At 42.5% G+C, this 21,247-nt stretch overlaps 1 protein-coding gene across 1 annotated transcript; it reads left to right on the top strand.

The window, feature by feature from the left end:
* The first annotated feature begins 6 nt into the window (after positions 1-6).
* On the top strand, positions 7-15,864 carry SLC20A1 (solute carrier family 20 member 1). Its single transcript, XM_004707937.4, has 10 exons — positions 7-638; positions 798-938; positions 1,120-1,205; positions 7,237-7,333; positions 9,700-9,819; positions 11,604-11,873; positions 11,971-12,532; positions 13,143-13,328; positions 13,933-14,017; positions 14,934-15,864. The coding sequence occupies exons 1-10, from the start codon at positions 275-277 to the stop codon at positions 15,084-15,086; spliced, it is 2,064 nt and encodes a 687-aa protein (XP_004707994.1). The 5' UTR covers positions 7-274; the 3' UTR covers positions 15,087-15,864.
* Positions 15,865-21,247: the final 5,383 nt, after the last annotated feature.

Genomic DNA, 21,247 nt, shown 5'->3' on the forward strand with positions numbered 1-21,247 from the left:
CTTACGCCCTTGCTCTTCTTCACCATGGACTTCCACCCCGTGCTTGTAGCCCCCCAGAGCCAAAGACCCCCCAGACCACAGACGCCCCGACGCAGCGTATAGCAGTAACTCCCCAGCTCGGTTTCTGTGCCGTAGTTTACAGTATTTAATTTTATATAATATATATTATTTATTAGAGTATTTTGATACCTCATCTTCTGTTTACACATCCTCCAAGCCGCGCAGTAATTCTCGTACATTCATTTAAAAACAAAAGCCACTACGACTCTTGAGAATGGCATCTACCGTGGCCACGCTGATTACCAGCACTGTTGCTGCTACCGCCACTGTCGCTGCTACCGCCGCTTCTGGTCGGTTGGTGGACTACCTATGGATGCTGATCCTGGGCTTCATCATTGCCTTTATCTTGGCCTTCTCCGTGGGGGCCAATGATGTAGCAAATTCGTTTGGTACCGCTGTGGGCTCGGGTGTAGTGACCCTGAAGCAAGCCTGCATCCTAGCTAGTGTCTTCGAAACCGTGGGCTCCGTCTTACTGGGGGCTAAAGTGAGTGAAACCATCCGGAAGGGCTTGATCGATGTGGAGATGTACAACACCACCCAGCACCTGCTGATGGCCGGCTCGGTCAGCTCTATGTTTGGTAAGTGCCTTTCAGGGAGGGGGAAGCTCATGTGCATGGTGGGGGTGGGGGGTACTTCCAATCTTGGGCCCTGCAGGTCACTATTTGCTCCAGAATCCCGGATTCACATGATGGGGTTGGACCTCCTTCCTTTGTAAAACCCGACTGTGTTCCTTTCAGGTTCAGCTGTGTGGCAGCTGGTGGCTTCCTTTTTGAAGCTTCCCATTTCTGGTACCCATTGTATCGTCGGTGCGACCATCGGCTTCTCCCTGGTGGCAAAGGGGCAGGAGGGTGTCAAGTGGTCCGAACTGATAAAAATCGGTAGGTTCAACTCTTCAGTGCCGCCATTCTTGGCAGTGTGTCGCTTGTTAACCTTGTCAGGGCAGAGATGGTGTGAAACAGGACAGATATGAACTTTAAGCTTGAAAGTAGAACACAGTAGTTATTAACCTTGACTTTCCAACTTGCAGTTGTTGACACTGTTTTCTTCATTCTATTTCAGTGCTGTCTTGGTTTATCTCTCCGCTGCTTTCTGGTATTATGTCTGGAATCTTATTCTTCCTTGTTCGTGCATTCATCCTCCGTAAGGTAATCATTTTCTTCCCTGTCATAACTTTTCAAGGTAGGGCAGCATTCTTGCTAATGTTAAAGTGTGTAGCTTTGGAAAATCAAAAGAAAAGTATTATCTGTGCACTCGTATGTTGTGTGCTCAGCAAGAAGCAAATGTTTATTATCCAAGAAGGGAAAATGGAATAGGTACTGACTTGTACTCAGAAAGGAGATAGAAGGGAAAACACGCACACTTACTTAGAATGACTTTCTTAGCTCGGCCACTTTATTTCCGCCGCCACCTTATTCAGACATTGAATTGAACGTTCGGGGCTCAATCATGTGCCCTGGAGCTTTTTCTAAGCTGCCAATTGTGGAGTAGTTTGGGTCTCTGCATAGTTCTTACAGAACTCGTTATCCCAACTAGCCTGGGTGAGGCCTCTGCCCGCTGGGAACCAGGTCTTCATTTCTCAGAATAGACAGGATAGTTCCTCCTTTCCTCAAGCAGCCATTTTATTTCTTGTCCACTTGAAAATCCCTTTGAGAAACCTGATCACTTTTCGTTTATCAAGAAGTCTGGTGCTGGGAACAAAATAAACATACATAATGAGGGATTTTGTTGGCATGGGAATGAGTTTAAGAATAAATGCATTTTTCTCAGGAAACAAAGTTGTCTTTTTCTGAGGCGAATGGCTCCTAAACGGTAGAAATTTGAGTGAAGGAGATAGCTTAATCCCAAGAGGTAAGGATGTATTTAGACCCACTTGTCTGGTCTAGTTTTAAGCTTCTCTAGGGAAGGATTTGTACCATGTCTTTACAGAAACTCTGTAACTAGAAAATGATTGTGATCACTGTGTTCTGTAACCTGAAGTCTGACAGGATGTAGCAGTTTAACTTTTGAAGACTTGAAACTTAAGTAACTGGTTACTGTTGACTTGGTTTTGACTCATACCCACCCCCTGGTGTCATAGTGGTTAAGGTGTTGGCTTGTTAACCACAAGGTCAGCAGTTCAAAACTACCAGCGGCTCTATGGGAGAAAGATGAGGCTTTCTATTCTGTAGATATTTACAGACTCAAACCCACAGGGCAGTTTTATCCTGTCCTATAATAGGGTAGCTGTGAGGTGGCATCTACCACTTGAGTTAAACTCATCTGCAAGGTTTCTAAGGAGCCCTGGTAGCACAGTGGGTTACCCATTAGGGTGCTAACCTCAAAGTCATCAGTTCGAAGCTGCTATGTGCTCTGTAGGAGAAAGATGAGGCTTTTTTTACTCCTGTACGAAGTTAGTCTCAGAAACCAACAGGCTCGACATTGCCCTGTATGGTTGCTTATAAGTCAGAATTGACCTGATGACAGTTTGGTTTTGGCATAAGGTTTTATGTTAGGCTGGGTTATCCAGAGAAACAAAATCATTGACACTCATGGATTAGAAAACTTTGTGTCAAGAAGGCAGCCCAGTGCAACCAAAGTCCATCGGTCCAATTATAGCCAGAGCCCTCTTAAGACTTATGCAGCTAGCTGTAGGCTGTTCACGCAGAAAGGTGGCGAGGGATGCAGGAAGACACAGGCTGGGGGTGTGCAGAGTCAAGTGGATCTAAGATCAGTGGAAAGGTGAAAACGTGGCAGGACGCTGACAGCTCTGAGGGCCGGACAGGCCATGTGGGGTCACCCATGGAGGTAGCCACAGAGTCCCAGCAAGCAGGAAGTTGTGAAGGGGAGTGGTCCCTAGTGTCTCAGAAAAGGCCACATCTCCCAGGAGGCATTGTCAGGCTCACCTTTGTCCTGTGGAGCAGCTAGGGCAGCGGGTCTCAACCTAGGGGTCGAACGACCCTTTCACAGGGGTCACCTAAGACCATATTTCCAATATGGTCAGAAAATACCAAAAAAATCGGTATTTTTTGCAATATCTACTGTGAAGTACTGGAACCAAACAATATATTTGAGATGTATATAGAACCCTCATGGATTTAAATATTTGGAGGGTGAGGGCAAGTGAATGCATTGGGTTAAATGTTGGACTGCTTCTAACTTTATGTTAGAGGTTCATACCTACCAGCCACTCCACAAGAGAGGAATGAAGCTGCTCCTGAAGATTGAGGGGTTCAGACGTGCATATTAAGGAGCAATTGTATTCTGTCCTATAACATTGCTGAGTTAGAATTGACTCAATAGCAAAGGGTCATTTGTTTTGGGTTTTTTTTGAAGAGACCCTGTTGCAGTGATTTTTTTTTTTTCTTCAAGCTGTTGTCTGTTAACGAAAGGTTGCAGTGGTGACCCCACCAGTGGCTCTGTGGGAGAAAGACGTGGCTGTATAGGTTACAGTCTCAGGACCCTATGATGGTTGTATTCTGTTTTACAGGGTTGCCTTGAGTCATGAGTAACTCCATGGCAATTAGTTTGGGCTTAAATCTCTTGGAGAGGATCCTAAAAAAGTATGGATAGACGTTAGAAGAAAATACCTCAGGTTTATAACCTGGAAGGAGCCTTGGTGGCGCAGTAGCTAGTTTGGCTGCTAACTGAAAGGGCAGCAGTCTAAAACCACCACTGGCTGCTGCTCTGGGGAAAGACGGGCTTTCTACTCTCATAGAGTTAAACACTGTCCTGTAGGATCACTATGAGTCCGGCGCATTGATTTGATGGCAGTGTGTTTGGTTTGTTTTTGAAAACTTTGCTGACTACCCGCAGTGTGGCTAATCCACCCGCTGCCATTGGGTTGATTGTGACTCATAACCATATAGGACAGAGTAGAACTGCTTCTAGAGCAGTGGTTCTCAACCTTCCTAATGCCGCGACCCTTTCGTGCAGTTCATGTTGTGACCCCCAACCATAAAATTATTTTCGTTGCTATTTCATAACTCATTTTACTGCTGTTAATGAATCGGGCGACCCCTGTGACCTCTCATTCGACCCCCCCCTCCCAAAGATCATGACCCACAGGTTGAGAACCGCTGGTCTAGGGTTTCCCATTGTCCATTTTGACAGGTGCAGATGGCCTCATCTTTTCCCTTGGAGCGGTTAGTGGGATCAAGGTTAGCAGCCCAGTGCTAGCCCATAGGGGCTCCGCAGTGTGACTAATATTGGTGAAACGTTACTCAGATGTGCTTAGCCATTCCTAGGTTCTAGTCTACTGGATTTGTTTTGATGATTTCATCATCTTTTCTCTTAGCTTATGGACAAACCAAAACCAGTGACAGAGAAGTTTTATTCTGTGAAGTCTATTGATTTGAAACAGCACCCAAATCACAAATGAGTTTATGCCTGAGCCTTTGTTTCATTTTTACACTACTACCTCATTCTGTCCCCAGGTACTGATTATTTGTATCAGAAACTTTGCACTTCAGGTTCTCTATGCTCTGTCCCTGTGTTCCCTCTCCGCACCCTCATTTCTCATGGTAACTACGCCTGAGATAATATTAAACCATAAAGTTAATGCCCTGGTGGCTTAGTTGTTATTTGTTGGGCTGCTCACTACAGGGTGGTCAGCAGTTTGAAACCACCAACCACTCAGCAAGAGATAAACGAGGCTAAAGAGTTAGAATCTCAGAAACCCACAGGGCCAGTTCTGCCCTGTTCTTGAGGGTCGCTGTGATTTGGAATTGACTTGGTGGCAGAGAGGTGTTTTTTTAAAAATTTTTTTATTTAAGTTGGTGCTCTTGTTCACTTCCTGTAGAATTAATGCACATTCATTTTAAGTGGAATTCTTGTCATTTCCAGTCACACTGGCCTCCTGGCTGTTGAAGGCCATTGTATTTGCTAGTATGCCTGTCTGGATAATTAGCCAGGGGCCTTGCTGTTATTTACCCTTAGTGATTTATAGGGTTGTTGACTTGCTACGTTTATGTCCTTACACCTCTTTCTCCAGTGACACTCATTCCCGACTGGCCCGATCTCTGAATGAAAACGTGCCCATCCTATCACCGTCTTTAGCCGTTATTTTTTTATAGTACTTGTTAGTGCTTAGCATTCTCGAATGTGAATGCTAGCTCTGTGATGCAGCTGTATTCTGGTGCTCAGTGGTGAACTAGATACGGTTGGTTTTTGTCTCAGTACTCTGGTAAAGCATCATGGTGCGTTTGTGTTTTTGTTGCAGATACGGTGTCCTACAGACTTTATCTTTTAAAAGTTTCATAAAAGCATATAAAATAGTGTGTCCTGACATCTCATGGTTGTGATCTTGACATCTTCCAGAAACGTGTAGGATGTTTTTATGTATGCACTTCTTTCTATAAACAGTTTTATTGGCATATAATTCACAAGTCATATAATTCAGTAGTTCAGTCATATGATGAGCTGTACAATCATCACCACAATCAATTTTAGAACATTTTCTTCATTCTTGTTCTCAGCGTTATTAGCTCCTTATCCCCAAGAAACCATTAATACACTTAAGGTTTTCCTTAATGCTGGTTATAGTCTCTCTAGATTTACCTATTCTGGATTTCATATACAGAGAAACATTTAAAACACAACAAAGCTGACAGCAATAACAGTAAAACAGAAAAGCCACAAAGGAAAATAAAGCAGAAAATATTAAAACCTAGACCAAATTTAAAATGAGTCAAAGGAGAGATCAAATGATTAAAAATACTACATTTTGGGTGCATAAGCAAATGTGGTGAAGAAAGCTGATGGTGCCCAGCTATCAAAAAGTATAGCGTCTGGGGTCTTAAAGGCTTGAAGGTAATCAAGCGGCCATCAAGCTCAGAAGCAACAAAGCCCACATGGAAGAAGCACACCAGCCTATGCAACTATGAGGTGTCGAAGGGATCAGGTGTAAGGCATCATCAGAACAAAAAATCTTACCATAGTGAATGATGGGGGGAGTGCAGAGTGGAGATCCAAAGCCCATTAGTAGGCCACTGGAGATCCCCTTGCAGAGGGGTCTAGGGGAGGAGATGAGCCAGTCACGGTGCGATGTAACAATGATGAGAAATACAACCTTCCTCTAGTTCCTAAGGGTTTCCTCCCCGCTCCCACTACCATGACTTGAATTCTATCTTGCAAGACTGGCTAGACCAGAGGAGGTACACGGGTACACAGGGAGGGTAAAGGGAGAATGGGTAGGAAAGAGGGAACCGATTACATGGAACTGTGTGTGACCTCCTCCCTGGGGGACAGACAACCGAAAAGTGGATGAAGGGAGACGTCGGACAGGGCAAGATATGACAAAATACCCATTTATAAACTATCAAGGGCTCATGCGGGAGGGGGGAGCGGGGAGGGAGGGAAAAAATGAGGACCTAATGTCGGGGGTTTAAATGGAGAGAAAATGTTTTGAGAAACGATGTACAAATGCGCTTTACACAATTGATGTGTGTATGGATTGGGATAACAGTTGTATGAGCCCCTAATAAAATGTTAAAAAAGAGGAAAAAAATAAATAAAAACAAAAACAAAAAAAACTATCTACCATCAAATCTGGAGTTATAGCCTGTGGAGATGGATAAAATTTCTCTGTATTCCAATGGAGATAAGTCTGTCATATCTTGACATCTCTCTATAAACCTTAAATTCTGGATCAAAAAACAAACTACATTTTAACCTAAGGATGTCTCCCATAATCAGCTTTTCAATGCTCTGTCTGATAGGCTACCCATATCTCTCAATTATGGTGAGAGGGAATTCACCAAAGGCTTCATCTGTATGTGGACCCTGCACATGGATTTTGGGCTTCCGCTATCATCCATAGCTGCCCTATGCACTCAGACTTCTAAGAAGAATTTTGACTTCTAAGGCCCTCAGAATGGAGGTGTGAGAATCTGATTATTCTAGGTGTCATTAGTCATTGCTGTAGGTAGTGAGATTATTTAAAAGTGCGTGCCCACACAAACACAGGACGACGAATACACTGGAGATGCCAAACAGTTATGGAAAGTTAAGATCAGGGAGAAAATGAGATTGACTTTGGTAAGGAGGAAGGCTTGTAGGAGCGTGTGCAGGGAAAAGTTCTGCCCTTGGAAACTAATGTGAAGTAGACTCTACTTCCTGATCCAGCCTTTTATAAGATCTTGTGGAAATGGGTAAACTTTTATAGCTCTTAATGTATTGATCCGGAATGGTGTTTTACAGGCAGATCCCGTTCCGAATGGTTTGAGAGGGTTGCCAATTTTCTATGCCTGCACAATTGGAGTAAATCTCTTTTCCATCATGTATACTGGAGCACCTTGTAAGTACATACTGAAACGTTTAAATGTGAATTTCACATGGTTTATAAAACTTGCATTAAATGCCCGATTTACCCCTTTTTGCTTTACAGGGCTGAAATCTCCTAGAAGGTGGCTGGCCTGCGCCCATTTCAGAAGGCTGCAGGCTAGTGTATGCTGACTTAACCTAGATAGGTTTTCAACCAGAGACCTGCTCAGATTCTAAATCACTACAGACCTTTCCTCTTTAGTCTTCACAGGATCCACCTATAATATGCCTTCTCCTTCTCTTTCTTCTACCTCTAAAAATGCTGCAATTGATACTGACCTCGACTGCTGAAGAGGCATTAGTTATATCTGGTCTTCAACAATCAGCCCTTTATGACTAGTTAAATGGATTTCGATTTTTCTTTCCCAAATGGAGTTACTTTTATTTCTAAGTACTAAATGTACTTCCTGAATCTGCTTGAATGAGAAGAGTTGGCATGTTTAACAGCTGGTCTAAGTGTACTTGGAAGAATTCATGCAGCTAACAGGATAAAAATAATTTATGAGAATGTAAAGATCGAAATGTTTACATTTATGCTGGGACTAAGGCAAGGCATGGATTAAATCACAGCTATAACTGTATAACTTAACAATTACCAACGATGAATAGCATGTCAGGCAGGCAGAGTACATGCCTTGGCTAGCTGGCTCTGTAGGCCCATTTGGATTGATGGTAGACTTTTCAAGATTTTGACTGACCTACTGGAAGAAATACATTGTTGCCCAGCGCATGCATGCTCTGTGTGGAGAGAGCGTGCTTAGAGAGCACTACCTAGATAATTGAAATAGTGTTAGGAATTTACTTAAGTCTAATTCACTCATATTTTCCAACTATGTATTTTTCTTTTTTTAAAAAATAAGTCATTTTATTGGCTCTTACAGCTCTTATAACAAATAACCCATACATAAATTGTATCAAGTACATTTGTACACAAGTTGCCGTCATCATTGCGGAAACATTTTCTTTTCAACTGGAGCCCTTGGTTTTTTCCTTTTGGGGGGTAGGGTGGGGTTTTTTCCCTTAATGCTGATCATAACTCACTAAATTTTATTGGGTTGTGACTTTTTCAGCCACATCTAAGTAATATCAGTGACTGAAAATGGAATTCTCTAAGTAACTAACCTTGTCTTTGTTTCTGGAATAATTAAGAAAGTTAGCTACTTTGTGGGGCTGTTGCTCTCATTCATCACATTAGGGAGACCAGACTTGTTACTCAGAATGGTGTGCTTGAAGAAAGAATTGCTTTGTTTGCATTTGTTTTCATGCTAAACAAGGAGAATCCCCCAAGATTAAGCATGGATGGCTTATTTATGGTGGCTAGGTGCAGAGTTCAGTGACATTAGAAACACCTTTTTTTAATTAATCTTAACAAATCTTTTGATAATCCATCACATTTTCAATTATTGTTGAGAATAGGGACTTGAATATTTTGTTCTTTGTGGATCATTCATCAGAAAAACTAGTTTTTGTTTCTTCTCTTTTTGACTTTTGGAAAGTAGGCAGATTTACACTGTTGGGGATTGATGGAATTTCAAGTATAGTTCAGTTTGACTTACCCACATCATAAAAATTGAAAAAAATGGAAATTAAGATAAAAAGGCTGTAGTCACAGAGTTTTAGTTTTGGAAGAAATCTCAGTTTAATTGGATTTTAAAAGATTAATCATGAGACAGTGGAATTTGTTTCATAAGTCATTTAGTTCTTAATAAAGTACAACCATCACAAGTCACTAAGCTGATTTGGCATGCTGTGCAGATCAGTAACGTTCCTTAGGTTTAGTTGGATGGTCCTTGATTATGTGGATTCTTCGTGACCACCACCAGACAGTTTTTCTTCTGTGAGAGAGCTCTGCAGGTGAATTTTATCTGACAGAGAATATTGGTAATAATTTTGAAAGAGAGAATACCTTGTTAGAAGGTTTTACTGGAGGATAGGCAGAGATATGATAACTTTTCAGTGGAGGATTTCATCAGCCCGACAAATCGGGCGTCTTAAACATCAAGTCTGCATGTCCTGACGGCCTGTTGAGTGAGAGTGGAGTAAGTAGTGGGCAAGTCCTCAAGATGCAGTCGTCTTTCGTGCCTTCAAAAATGAAGGGAAGGGAATCGTCGCAGGGATTTTAAGCAGGAGTGTAAGATAACTACTGGATTTTTCTCACAAATGGAAAACTTGATTTATTTCTATTGCTGTTATCACTGAACCCTCTGGCACTGCAGCTGATAGCAGCTGTGAAAGGTGACGGGCTGGCTTGGGGAACCCTCCGAATCCCAGGAGGGCTTACACATTATTGCCGGGGGCTTTTGCCCTGCGGTTTTCAAGATGCACCATTTTATCTCCTAGTGCTGGGCTTTGACAAACTTCCTCTGTGGGGCACCATCCTCATCTCGGTGGGATGTGCAGTGTTCTGTGCCCTTATCGTCTGGTTCTTTGTATGTCCCAGGATGAAGAGAAAAATTGAACGTAAGTAACTGCTTGTAGCAGCAAAATATAACTCTGTACATGCTTATTTATGTTAATTTGATCTCCTTTAAAAGTCTGCATAAATTGGTAGTGCAAGGACTCCTCAGAGGGTATGGTTTATTGCCCCAAGTAATTTTTGGTGCCGTGAGTCATAAGGGATACTGGACAATGTGTTTTCTCACTGTACCTGAAACCGATGCAGTGGCATCGTAGTGAAATAGAAGCGGTGGCCTACATTAATTGAAAAGTGCAGGTGCCTTAATACAAAGAGGCAAGGACAGAACATTTTTGGTGGAGCAACTATTTATCCCAACTACTTAAACGAGTTCTCAGTAGTCACCCATGCAAGCAAAGTACAATATGCATATCTGACTGTAGATCTGGTTAATTCTCAGGTTAATAACTCAAGTTATTAACTACCAATCCTAGAGGAAAACATTTTTAACTGACAGGTGAGAAAATCATTTAGGCCATATTATACCTGTCTATTTACATGCTGAGTAGATTCTGATAGATTTCTCATTTAAATCTTGTATTCCTTTCATTCGTGGCTAAGATCTCTTCGAATACCCTTTTTTTTGCCTTTTTTATCTATGCAAATACATTGTCTGTGGTCTGGAGTGTGTTCTGTAAAAGCCAAGGGCTGCACAGACTGCAGTGGGACTCGGCAGAGTGCTGCGTCACTGCAGCTCAGCTGAAGGGCCTTGGAGAGAGACTGCTCGTCTGGCTGGAATGAGGCTTCCCAGACTGCCCGACCTTGTTTTCTTCCTCTGTGTGAGAAGACGGCAAGTTTTGCTTGACTGCAAAACCTGAAAGAATTGCCTAGTTCTCTTGAGCATTGACACGATAGGCAGGAACTGTTCCTACCTGGCATGGAATTTACAACAAGGAAGATTCTGAGACTGAGACAATCATTTTGAGAATGAAGAGCTAGACGTTAAAGTTGTCATTTTTAATTGATTGTATTGAACTATTTTGCTTGAGCTCTTGGGCTGAGGTTGGGGGGGGGGTCCCCTTTAAAACAGAACAAAGTGAATGAGGTGCGTTCTAGGTGCTGGAGCAGCTCCCAGTGCTGCCTTGGCGTGGCAGGGAGACAAAGACTGGTGGGCATCTTGGTTTTCTGATGCTGCTGTAGCAGACATGCACACCACCAAACAGCAGCTGGTTTTCGCTCAGTTCTAGGGGATTAGAAGTCGTTAAGTCAGCCAACTCTGCAGGGAAGACTTTCTGCCAGTTTGGGGAAAGGTTCTTGTCAATCTTCATCTATTTCTTGGTGATTTTTGTCACTGCCATCGATACAGGACACCCCCTGCCCCCAATCTGCTCTGCTACATCTGAAAAGATAACTGATTTAACACACCTTGTGCTGATTTCTGCCACATGACACCACGAAGAAAATATTTTTCGTATTTTGTTAGCTTTGTAAAACCCATTCTCAAATGAGACTATAACTAGTTTATAAGGCTTAGGGTTCGCAACACACATGGGAGGGTATGTAATCCAACCCATCACAAGGTTGTCAAGGCAGAGAGGAAATTATATGCGCTCGCAAACCTAGAAGAATGACCATCTGGCTTTTTGCAGAAAACATTTCCCAGCTCTTGATAATAGGCTCTTCTGCATTGATGTTATAAGATTAGTTGTAGACAAATAATAAAGCAGACAAAGACATTGTCCTTAGCTATAACTAATTTGCATGTGTTCTTATGAGATAGATTTTTGTGGGGAGAGAGAAGGAGTCTTGTGTGAAAGTTAGTGTGATCAAAAAAACCCTTCTTTTCTAGGAGAAATAAAGTCCAGTCCTTCTGAAAGTCCCTTGATGGAGAAAAAGAACAGTTTGAAAGAAGACCATGAGGAGACCAAGATGTCTTTTGGTGACATTGAAAGTCGGGGCTCTGTTTCTGACGTCAGCCCTGCCGCTGTGCCCCTCCGGGCTGTGGTGGAGGAGAGGGCTGTCTCATTCAAGCTGGGGGACTTGGAGGAAGCTCCCGAGCGAGAGAAGCTTCCCAGCATGGACCTGAGAGAGGAAATCAGCATAGACAGTGCCATAAATGGTGAGTGGGAATCTCTTGAGTTGGGGGCAGGAAGTAGTTTTGGACTGTAAAGGCCATTGATGCTCATATCGTGTGTTACCTTTTTGGTCTTGGGCAGGTGCCATGCAGTTGCCTAATGGAAACCTTGTTCAGTTTAACCAAGCAGTCAGCAACCAGATAAACTCCAGTGGCCACTACCAGTATCACACCGTGCATAAAGATTCTGGCCTGTACAAAGAGCTCCTCCACAAATTACATCTTGCCAAAGTGGGGGACTGCATGGGAGACTCTGGTGACAAACCTCTGAGGCGCAACAATAGCTATACTTCCTACACTATGGCAATTTGTGGCATGCCTCTGGATTCATTTCGTGCCAAAGAGGGTGAGCAAAAAGCTGAAGAAATGGAGAAGCTGACGTGGCCTAATGCAGACACTAAGAAACGGATTCGCATGGATAGTTACACCAGCTATTGCAATGCTGTGTCTGATATCCACTCGGCCTCCGAGATGGATGTGAGTGTCAAGGAAGAGATGTCTCTGGGTGACAGAAAAGGAAGTAGGGGCTCTCTAGAAGAAGAATGGTACGACCAGGATAAACCCGAAGTGTCTCTCCTCTTCCAATTTCTCCAGATCCTCACGGCCTGCTTTGGGTCATTTGCCCATGGTGGCAATGATGTCAGGTTAGTAGACACTGAGTTTCTGTGTTGCTTTTTCTATTTTCAAACTGTCTTAGCCATTTTTTTTTTTTTTTAAGACTGAAAGGACACAATGGCCATGATGCACCATACAGGAGACCCTGATTAATCTAGAGAGAATGAGATAATAGCAGTTATTGAAGTAAAGTCTTACTCTGCAGAGGGGTTACAGAGAATGTTTGTAACTTTGTTTCTTGAGGTGACCAACATGTTATTCACGGGAAAGCCTTTTTCCTATCAAGACAGGAACAAGTCCTCCTGTAGTAAATAATAGTATAGAAGATGAACACAAAACCATGGTCCTATAGCATGAATGTATGTTGTTAGCCATAGTTCTGTGATTTATAAACTTTGTTGGAACCCAGGTGTTTTAAGCTACCTGTGGAAGGTGACCAACTGTGCGAACCTCCTCCACAGAAGCTGCTAATCTTAGCCTGGTTTTGTGTAGGGTAGGCTTCCATGTTCGTTTTTTGCAGGGGAGTCATCTGCCATGTGAGCTTAAAGGCTGAGCTTTAGATAACACTAGTCTGTTGGCAAGCCGGGGTCATAATGGTTCTGTCTGAAAAGCCATCTGTGCCCTCTTTTTTCTTTCCAGCAATGCCATTGGTCCTCTGGTTGCTTTATATCTGGTTTATGAGACGGGAGATGTTTCTTCAAAAGCTGCAACACCAATATGGCTTCTCCTCTATGGTGGTGTTGGCATCTGTATTGGCCTGTGGGTCTGGGGAAGGAGAGTTATCCAGACCATGGGGAAAGATCTGACTCCAATCACCCCTTCTAGGTGAGTTCCTTTTTATTTATTTATCTATTTATTTATTTATGTTTTTGTTTCTAGGTGAGTTCTAACAGGCCAAGGAGTGGCATATTCTTTTTTCTTAAGAAATTATGTAGTAGTATAACACATTCATCATTCTTTAGATAAAGTGACCAAGTTCACATAAGCAAGTTTTTTTTCCTTAATGTATGGTCCTTATAAACGTGATCTTGGGTAACCACTCATCTTTTGAAGTCGGGTAGTCTGTAACAGTATGTTTCCTGAGAAACTTTTTTATTTTCCTGAGAAACATTTGTGTGCTAAGAATGAAGAGCTGTGAATGCGTGGCTTGTACTGGTCTTGCCTTGGGATCAAAGTGCAGACAGCCCATTTAATAATGGGTTTCCAGAGGAATTTAAAACCTCAATCAAACGTTCGAGGAGTGGGGAAGAGTGTATATACTATGGCTCAATTTCATTGTCAGAGCAAGGAGCAGAGAACAGTATCAGTGGGAGTTTTGTCACCAAGCAGAGCAAAGCAAAATGATTTTAGCTTTTGAAGTGCCAGCTTTTCAAAAATCAAACTAAATGATTCACTGGTGTTTTTCTTTTCCTTTGTGGCCTGTCTGCAGTGGCTTCAGTATTGAACTGGCATCTGCCCTTACTGTGGTAATCGCATCAAATATTGGCCTTCCCATCAGTACAACACATTGTAAAGTAAGTCTAAATGTCATGTATCTGCTGATTGGTTCCAGAAATACACAGGTTCTTTGCACATAGTTCTATTTAGAAAGCTTATGCAGTAGTTTTGAAGGGTCTGCAAGTTTAGGGCGAGCTGACTTTTGGAATCTTTCTAAAAGCTTACATCTCAACCTTTTTGTGTGTCTGCCCATTCGTACTTAAGCAGCTAATGTGTATTCATCCACAGGGGTTTAAAAGTCATATACAGGGAACTAGTTAGGATTTCTAGTTTATAGTTGCTTGTAATTTTTTATTCTTTTGTCACTTCTACTTAGCATTATTTATATGTTCTTTGGGGCCCCATTCAGAGTAGTGTGGATGTGTGCTAATAAACTAGCTGGCTTTGTGTAGTTCTGGCTGTCTTATAAGCCCATTTTCCCATGAGCTTTCTGGAAGTCCCCTTGCAGAGTAATAAGAAAAAGGAGAAACTAGCTTCTTTAAGGAAATTCCCATCAGGTGAGGGAACCTGGTGAGTCATCTTTTTTTTTTTTTGCCAGAATCTCTCCAGGTGATCCTCTGTTGTTAATCTTTGTCACCACCCTCCAGCTTAATATTTGGAAAATCTAAAATTTTAAGTAGTTTAACGTAGTTTATTATTACGTCAACACAGTTAAGAATTTTCAGTAACTCAGGGAAAACCAAAAGGTTCTTATTTAATTCCGGTATGCAGGTTGAATTAGTGGATCTTTTTATTACCTTCACTTTTCTAGGAGTAGTTGCCTTGAACTATTACAAACCCGTTTCATGGAGTCCGACTTCGCCATTCATCTGGGAGCTCCTTATTGAATAATGTCCATGTGTACCCACCACTTGTCAATTTGTCAACGTGGTGGTGACTTGCCAGCGTGTCGTTGGCACTTGAAGAACCCTTTTCCTTGATCTCTTTCTGTAGGTGGGCTCTGTTGTATCCGTTGGCTGGCTCCGATCTAAGAAGGCTGTTGATTGGCGACTCTTCCGCAACATCTTCATGGCCTGGTTTGTCACAGTCCCCATTTCCGGAGTGATCAGCGCTGCAATCATGGCGGTCTTCAGATACGCCCTCTAGAGCGAGAAGCTGTTTGGGATGGGCCACCTTGCCCATCCCTGCGCCCTTGGAGAATGACTACAGTGTTACAGGAGAGTCCTTCAAGTGTGGGAGCCGGGGGAGGGAAGTGTTATTTGTGCTATAATTGCTTTTGTGCTAAATATGACTTGTCTCAAAATTAGCTTTGTAAAATAGCCAGATTTCCTCTGGTTCCTAACAAAGTCCCTTTCCCTCTGGGCTGTGAATTCCTGTACATATTTCTCTACTTTTTGTATCAGGCTTCAATTCCATTATGTTTTAATGTTAAAAAAAAAAAAGTAAGAAATCACAGCTTATCTGCAGAGACAACCTCCATTCAGAGCCAATTGACAGGCGTGTGCTCTGCTTTGATTTCACCAGCTTATGCCCGACCACGCACAGGGATTGACCATCATAAAATTACACCGAAGCTCCCTTGTAGTCTCATAGAAATAGAGTCATATGCACTCTGCCCTCCTGTCAGAGTAGTGCTGGGTTCTCTTGACATACGGGCGGACCTTCCTGGAGGGATGAGAGTCTTTGGAAGCATTGAACATTTAAGTTCGTAGTAACTTCTTTGAAAGCATTTTAATGACTTGTTGCTAAGAAGTAGGAAGAAAATATCTCCCAGGAATCTTGGTTATTTCTTCTAAGATTTCTGGCTGTGTGGGATGGATGAATGAAGTGGAATGTAAATTTGGGCAAGTTAAACGGGACAGCCTTCCATGGTCATCTGTCTACCTCTTAACTGAATAAAAACCTACAGTTTTTAGAAAACGTTTTTTCTGGCGTTTGTTCGTGTTTTGTTGCATGTGGGACATCGGGCTCCTGCAGTCAGCTCTGCATTTCTCGGGGGTGAAGGTCTTCCAAGTGAGCTGCTGCTAGCTCCAGCTTCCTCACGCCTTCCCATGAACTTTCTCTTTGTTTGATCCCTGACATTTTCTTTCCTTTGTTAAAAAAAATAGCTTTATTGGCATGTAGGTCACATGTAATTTACATCACCACGATCAATTTCAGAACATTTTCTTCTTGTACTTACCATTGTTGGCTCCCCATTTCTCCCTAACCTCCCTGACATGCCCTTAGGTAATTAGTAGTCCAGTTACTGTTTCTGTAGACACACCCATCCTGGATCTTATATATGGAAAATCATTTAAAAAGCACAGGAAAGCTTTCTTTTAGATTGTGGGGTTTTTTGTTTTGTTTAGTGATCCCTGATATTTTCTAGGTGCATCAGGCCATAAAAGCCAATAACCTGTTGGCATTAGACGTTTTTGTCTTTACACTTTAGTTTGGACATATTCATGTTACCATATGTAAATCTACATAATTTTAAACAGCCACAAAGTTTTGTTTCATTAATGAGTTCCAATTCATAATGACCTCATCTAAGTGTTCATAGTAGAACTCCATATTGAGTTGCTAATCTCAAGGTCAGAGGTTCAAACCCACCAGTCAGGAAGAAGGATGAAACTCTACTTCTGTGAAGATTCAAAGTCTCAGAATCCACAAAAGGCAGTACTGTATCCTGTAGGGTCACTATGAGTAGGAATTGACCCTGGCAGTGAGTTAGTTTTGACCTTTTAATCAAAATTGCTTGGTCTGTGTCTTCTGATCATCCGGAGGGTGAGTTTAAACTATCAAAACTTTTCTGTTAGTGCTAGGATTGTTAGTTTTTGCTGCCAACATTATTAAGCAAGTGAGTATGTATGTAGCAGTTTCATTTGAACTATTTCAGGTTTCTTCAATCTTGATCCATGACCTTTTTCTGGTGATTACGATAGTTACATGGGTGTGTTATTTCTTTGCAAAAATAGGTGGTTTCCTATTCTGAGAATCGTAGGACAATGCTTTTTAGGTTGTTTGTTTTTAATCCAAGGATTAATTGATTTATGCATATTTTAACAAATGACCAGTGTTAATACAGCAAGGCTCAGGTGTATAGGGTTGGGCAGGCAGTTCTTAAAGGTAAGGCAGTTCTACCCTGCCCTATAGGGTTGCTGTGAGCCACAACTGACTTGGTGGCAGTGCATTTGAATTTTATTTTTAAGTGGATTTCCTGAGAGAAAGATGAGGCTTCCTCCAAAATGTCTGTCTTGGATGGGTCAAAATTGACTCCGTGGCAGTGAGTGTTTTAAAATTTTTTTAGTGTAATTTCCCAAGATCGCCCTTTTAGTTTCAAAGAGGACAACAGTAACTTAGACCAAAGAAATGTTAGTCTAGCTAGGAAGGAGCAGCCAGACTCAGTGAGGAGGGAACCCACAAAGCTAGAAAGATAAGATTTTGACTCTGACCCCTACAGGGTAGGAGAAGCATTGCTCCTTAGGGTTTCTGAGACTGCGTGGAGTGAAAGTGGGTTCCAACTGCTACCCTCTGGTTAGCAGTCCAATGCTTAGTCCGTGGTGCCTCCAAGGCATGATCTACATTCCTGGAAGCTGGGCCAGGGACACCTGCTGGTGAGAACCTGGCCTATTTTTCTGGGACATAGGTTAATACCTTTAGTCAAAAATCGTTACTATTTAATGTATGTGTGCATATTACAGAATCAGCTCAACAACTTGTAATAAAACCGGTCTCCTGCCACCATTTTCTTCTTTCCAGAAGCCACCATTACTCTGTTCTTTTGGTGTGTACTTCCCGTGTATCTAAAGAATAGGCCTGTCATTACGACTTTTTATTTTTTGACAAGCTCTTAACCTTGCACAGTGAAACATGTTAAGTTTGAAGCTTTGCCTACCGTACACACTTCCTAATCTCCCACCTTCAGGTATAATTGGTTCTTAATTTTGATGAAATCAATATTGTGAGCGTTTGAATGCTGTCCTTGAGCTGCTGCTGCTGGGTCTTACAATCAATACACCATGTCTATCATGACCACTGTCCTTAGTTTTGATTCCTCGCAGTGAAGTTGTCTGTCTTACCTGACCCTTTTTTTAATGCAAACTTCTTACCTGGTCCATCCCAAAATTCTCCAGTTTGAATTTCCTCAGGATTATTAAAAGAATTGGGACGGTTCTTCATTTCGTTCCCCTGAGGAAGGCTGGCCCAAAGCTGTTGATGTGTTGCAGTCTGGGCAGGTTTCACAGCTGTATCCTAAAACTCCATTATTGGGGAGATGTCTTTGTTCTCTGTTGGATTTCCTGTTTCCTGCAGTCCTCCTGTAGTTTTTATTGCCCTATCCTTCGTTTTTGTGGTGTGCACACTTGAGTAGCTAGGGTAGCTTTTTTTTTTTCCTTTTAATTTTTTAAAGTCATTTTATTGGGGGCTTGTACAACTCTAATCACAATCCATACATCCATTGTGTCAAGTACACTTGTACTTTGTTGCCATCATTATTCTCAAAACATTTTTTACTTGAGCCCTTGGTATCAGCTCATTTTTCCCCTTCCTCCCTGCCCCCTGCCTGAACCCTTGATAATTTATAAATTATTATTATTTTGTCATGTTTTAACGCTGTCCAATATCTGCTTTACCCACTTATATATAGACCCTTGTGATCGGTTCTTCCTTTCTACCCCACCTTCCCCTTAACTTCCTGGTATCACTACTCTCATTATTGGTCCTGAGGGGTTTAACTTCTGGATTCCCTGTGTTTCCAGTTCCTATCTGTATCAATGTACATCCTCTGGTCTTGCTGTTTTGTAAGGTAGAATTGGGATCATGATGGTGGAGGGGAGGAATCATTAACGAACTAGAAGAAAGTTGTATGTTTGATCAGTGCTATACTGCACTCTGGCTGGCTCATCTCCCCGAGACCCTTCTGTAAGGGGATGTCCAGTTGCCAACAGATGGGCTTTGGTCTCTACCCGAGATTCCCCGTCATTCATAATGATAGGATTTTTTGTTCTGGGTTTTTGATACCTGATCCTATTGACACCTCATGATCACACAGGTTGGTGTGATTCTTCCATGAGGGCTTTGTTGCTTCTCAGCTAGATGGCCGCTTGTTTATCTTCAAGCCTTTAAGACCCCAGACACTGTATCTTTTGATAGCCGGGCACCATCAGCTCTCTTCACATTTGCTTATGTACCTACTTCTGTCTTCAGCAATCGTGTTGGGAAGGTGAGCATCATGGAATGCCAGTTTAATAGAAAAAGTGTTCTTGCATTGAGGAAGCACTTGAATAGAGGCCCAATGTCCATCTGCTACTTTAATACTAAACCTATAGATGTGAGCACATAGATCTATTTCCCCATCCCCATATATAAATATATTTACATATGTACATGCCTGTATTTAGACCTCTATAAATGCTCTTTGCCTCCTACTTCTTTCCTCTATTTCCTTTTACTTTCCTCTTGACCCACTATCATGTTCACTCTTCATTTGGCTTTCAGTAATTCCTCTCAGTTACATTGTCTTTGATCAAGCCCTACCAGGCCTCCTACACTTCTTTGCCATCGATTTTGGATACTTGTTCCCTGTTCTGGGTTTGTTGACACCCACTTCCTTGCCCCCAAGCCCCCCCTCTCCCATGTCCCCCAGAATGTTTGGTCTGTTGTTTCTTCCTCCATATTGTTTATCCCGCCTCTCTTATCTAGATAGATATGCAGAGATTAAAATATGCACAAAAAACAAGAGCAAAACAAAGCAACACAAGAAAACAGCAAAAAAACAATGACAAAGAAAATCCTGTAAAGAGTTGAAGGTCTGAAAAAAAAAAAAAAAAAAGAGTTGAAGGTCTGTTGACCTTTAGGAGTGTTTTCCCATAGAGTCTGATGGGGTGCCGCACCCTGGCCCCAAAGTCTATTTTTGGTGTTCCCTCGGGACTTTCTTGCTCTGCTCCCCTTGCTGTTCTGTTGCAAGCCTTTAGTGTTTTGCCTTGGTGTGGTGGGGTCAGATCAGGTGTAATTTCCCGCACTGTGTCTCCATTGTTGTCCCTCGTAGGGCTATGGGACAGTGAGGGATCTTGTGTCTCATAGTGAGGCCAGCCATATGGTCTTCTGTGCATTGGCTGCTCTGAGGGGTATCGTCAAGGCTTGGTGGCCATGGTGTGCTCTACTCTCTCTTCCACCCCCTTCATTTGCTCCTGTGTGCTCTGATCAGACTTCTTTCTCCCTGAGCTGTAGCTTCAGTGCTGTCCTCTGAAGTGAATTATTCTGCAAGGAGGTGGGTCTGTCCACGTAGTTGGGATTGAGGCTGGTCCCTCAGACCTTTCTACTGGTTCCCTGCTTCATGCCGGTATGCTGCATTCACATCTTGGAGCACCGGGGTTGAAATCTGGTTGGTCCCTCTTTCCCCGTGGAGATATATAAACAATACCCTCCCCTTAGGTGGGTTAGTGTTCTGTTCCCCCGCTACCCATCCCCCCCCCCTCCACACACACACACACACACACTCCTTTTTAGTTGGCTACTACATGTGTCCCTGGATTTGGTCTGGCCCCTGCCATACTAACTGGACCTCATACCAGGAATGTTTGCATACAGAAGCTTTTTCCCTATACCCCTTCTGCAATTTTTTTTTTAAGCTTACCTCAGCGGACTCATGTTGTACTTGTCCTTTTGTGCTTGGCTTACTTCGCTCAGCAGGATTTCCTCCAGTTCTTCCCATGTGGCGATGTGCTTCATGCATTCATTGCTGCTTTTTAGGGATGTGTGGTACTCCATTGTATGTATATACAACAGCTTTCCAATCTATTCATCAGAGGAGCTTTTAAAAAAAATTAAGAACTTGTTTTCTGAAAATGCCTTTAATCTACCTTTCTGTTTAATTAGTAATTAGAATATAGAATTCGAGCTTGGAAATCAGTTTCCTTCAGAATGTTGAAGGCATTGCTTTTTTTCTTTTACTATCAAGACCTGAAGCCTTTCTAACGCGTCACTGGGTGTGGTATGATCCACCCGACCTCTCTGGATGCTTGCTAGGCTATTGAGCCTTCAGTGTCAGAAACTTGATAGTGAAGAACAAACCTAGTCTACTGCCATCGAGTCTGCTGATTGGAGCTGCCCTATAGGACGCAGTAGGTTTTCCAAGGCTGTCAATTTGTAGGGCTGCATATTGTCCCGTTTTTCCCCCGTGGAATATAGCTGGTGGCTTTAAACCACCAACGTTCTGGTTAGGTGTCAGACACTTAACCCTCTGTGCTACCAGGGTTGCGTCTGACAACAAAAAGTTTGTTTTGTTTTGTTTTTAACCCCAGACTGGGTACTTCACTCTTTGA

This window comes from Echinops telfairi, unplaced genomic scaffold, assembly GCF_000313985.2.
Source record: "Echinops telfairi isolate 266 unplaced genomic scaffold, ASM31398v2 ScPeMD7_11;HRSCAF=52, whole genome shotgun sequence".
Classification (NCBI taxonomy): domain Eukaryota; kingdom Metazoa; phylum Chordata; class Mammalia; order Afrosoricida; family Tenrecidae; genus Echinops; species Echinops telfairi.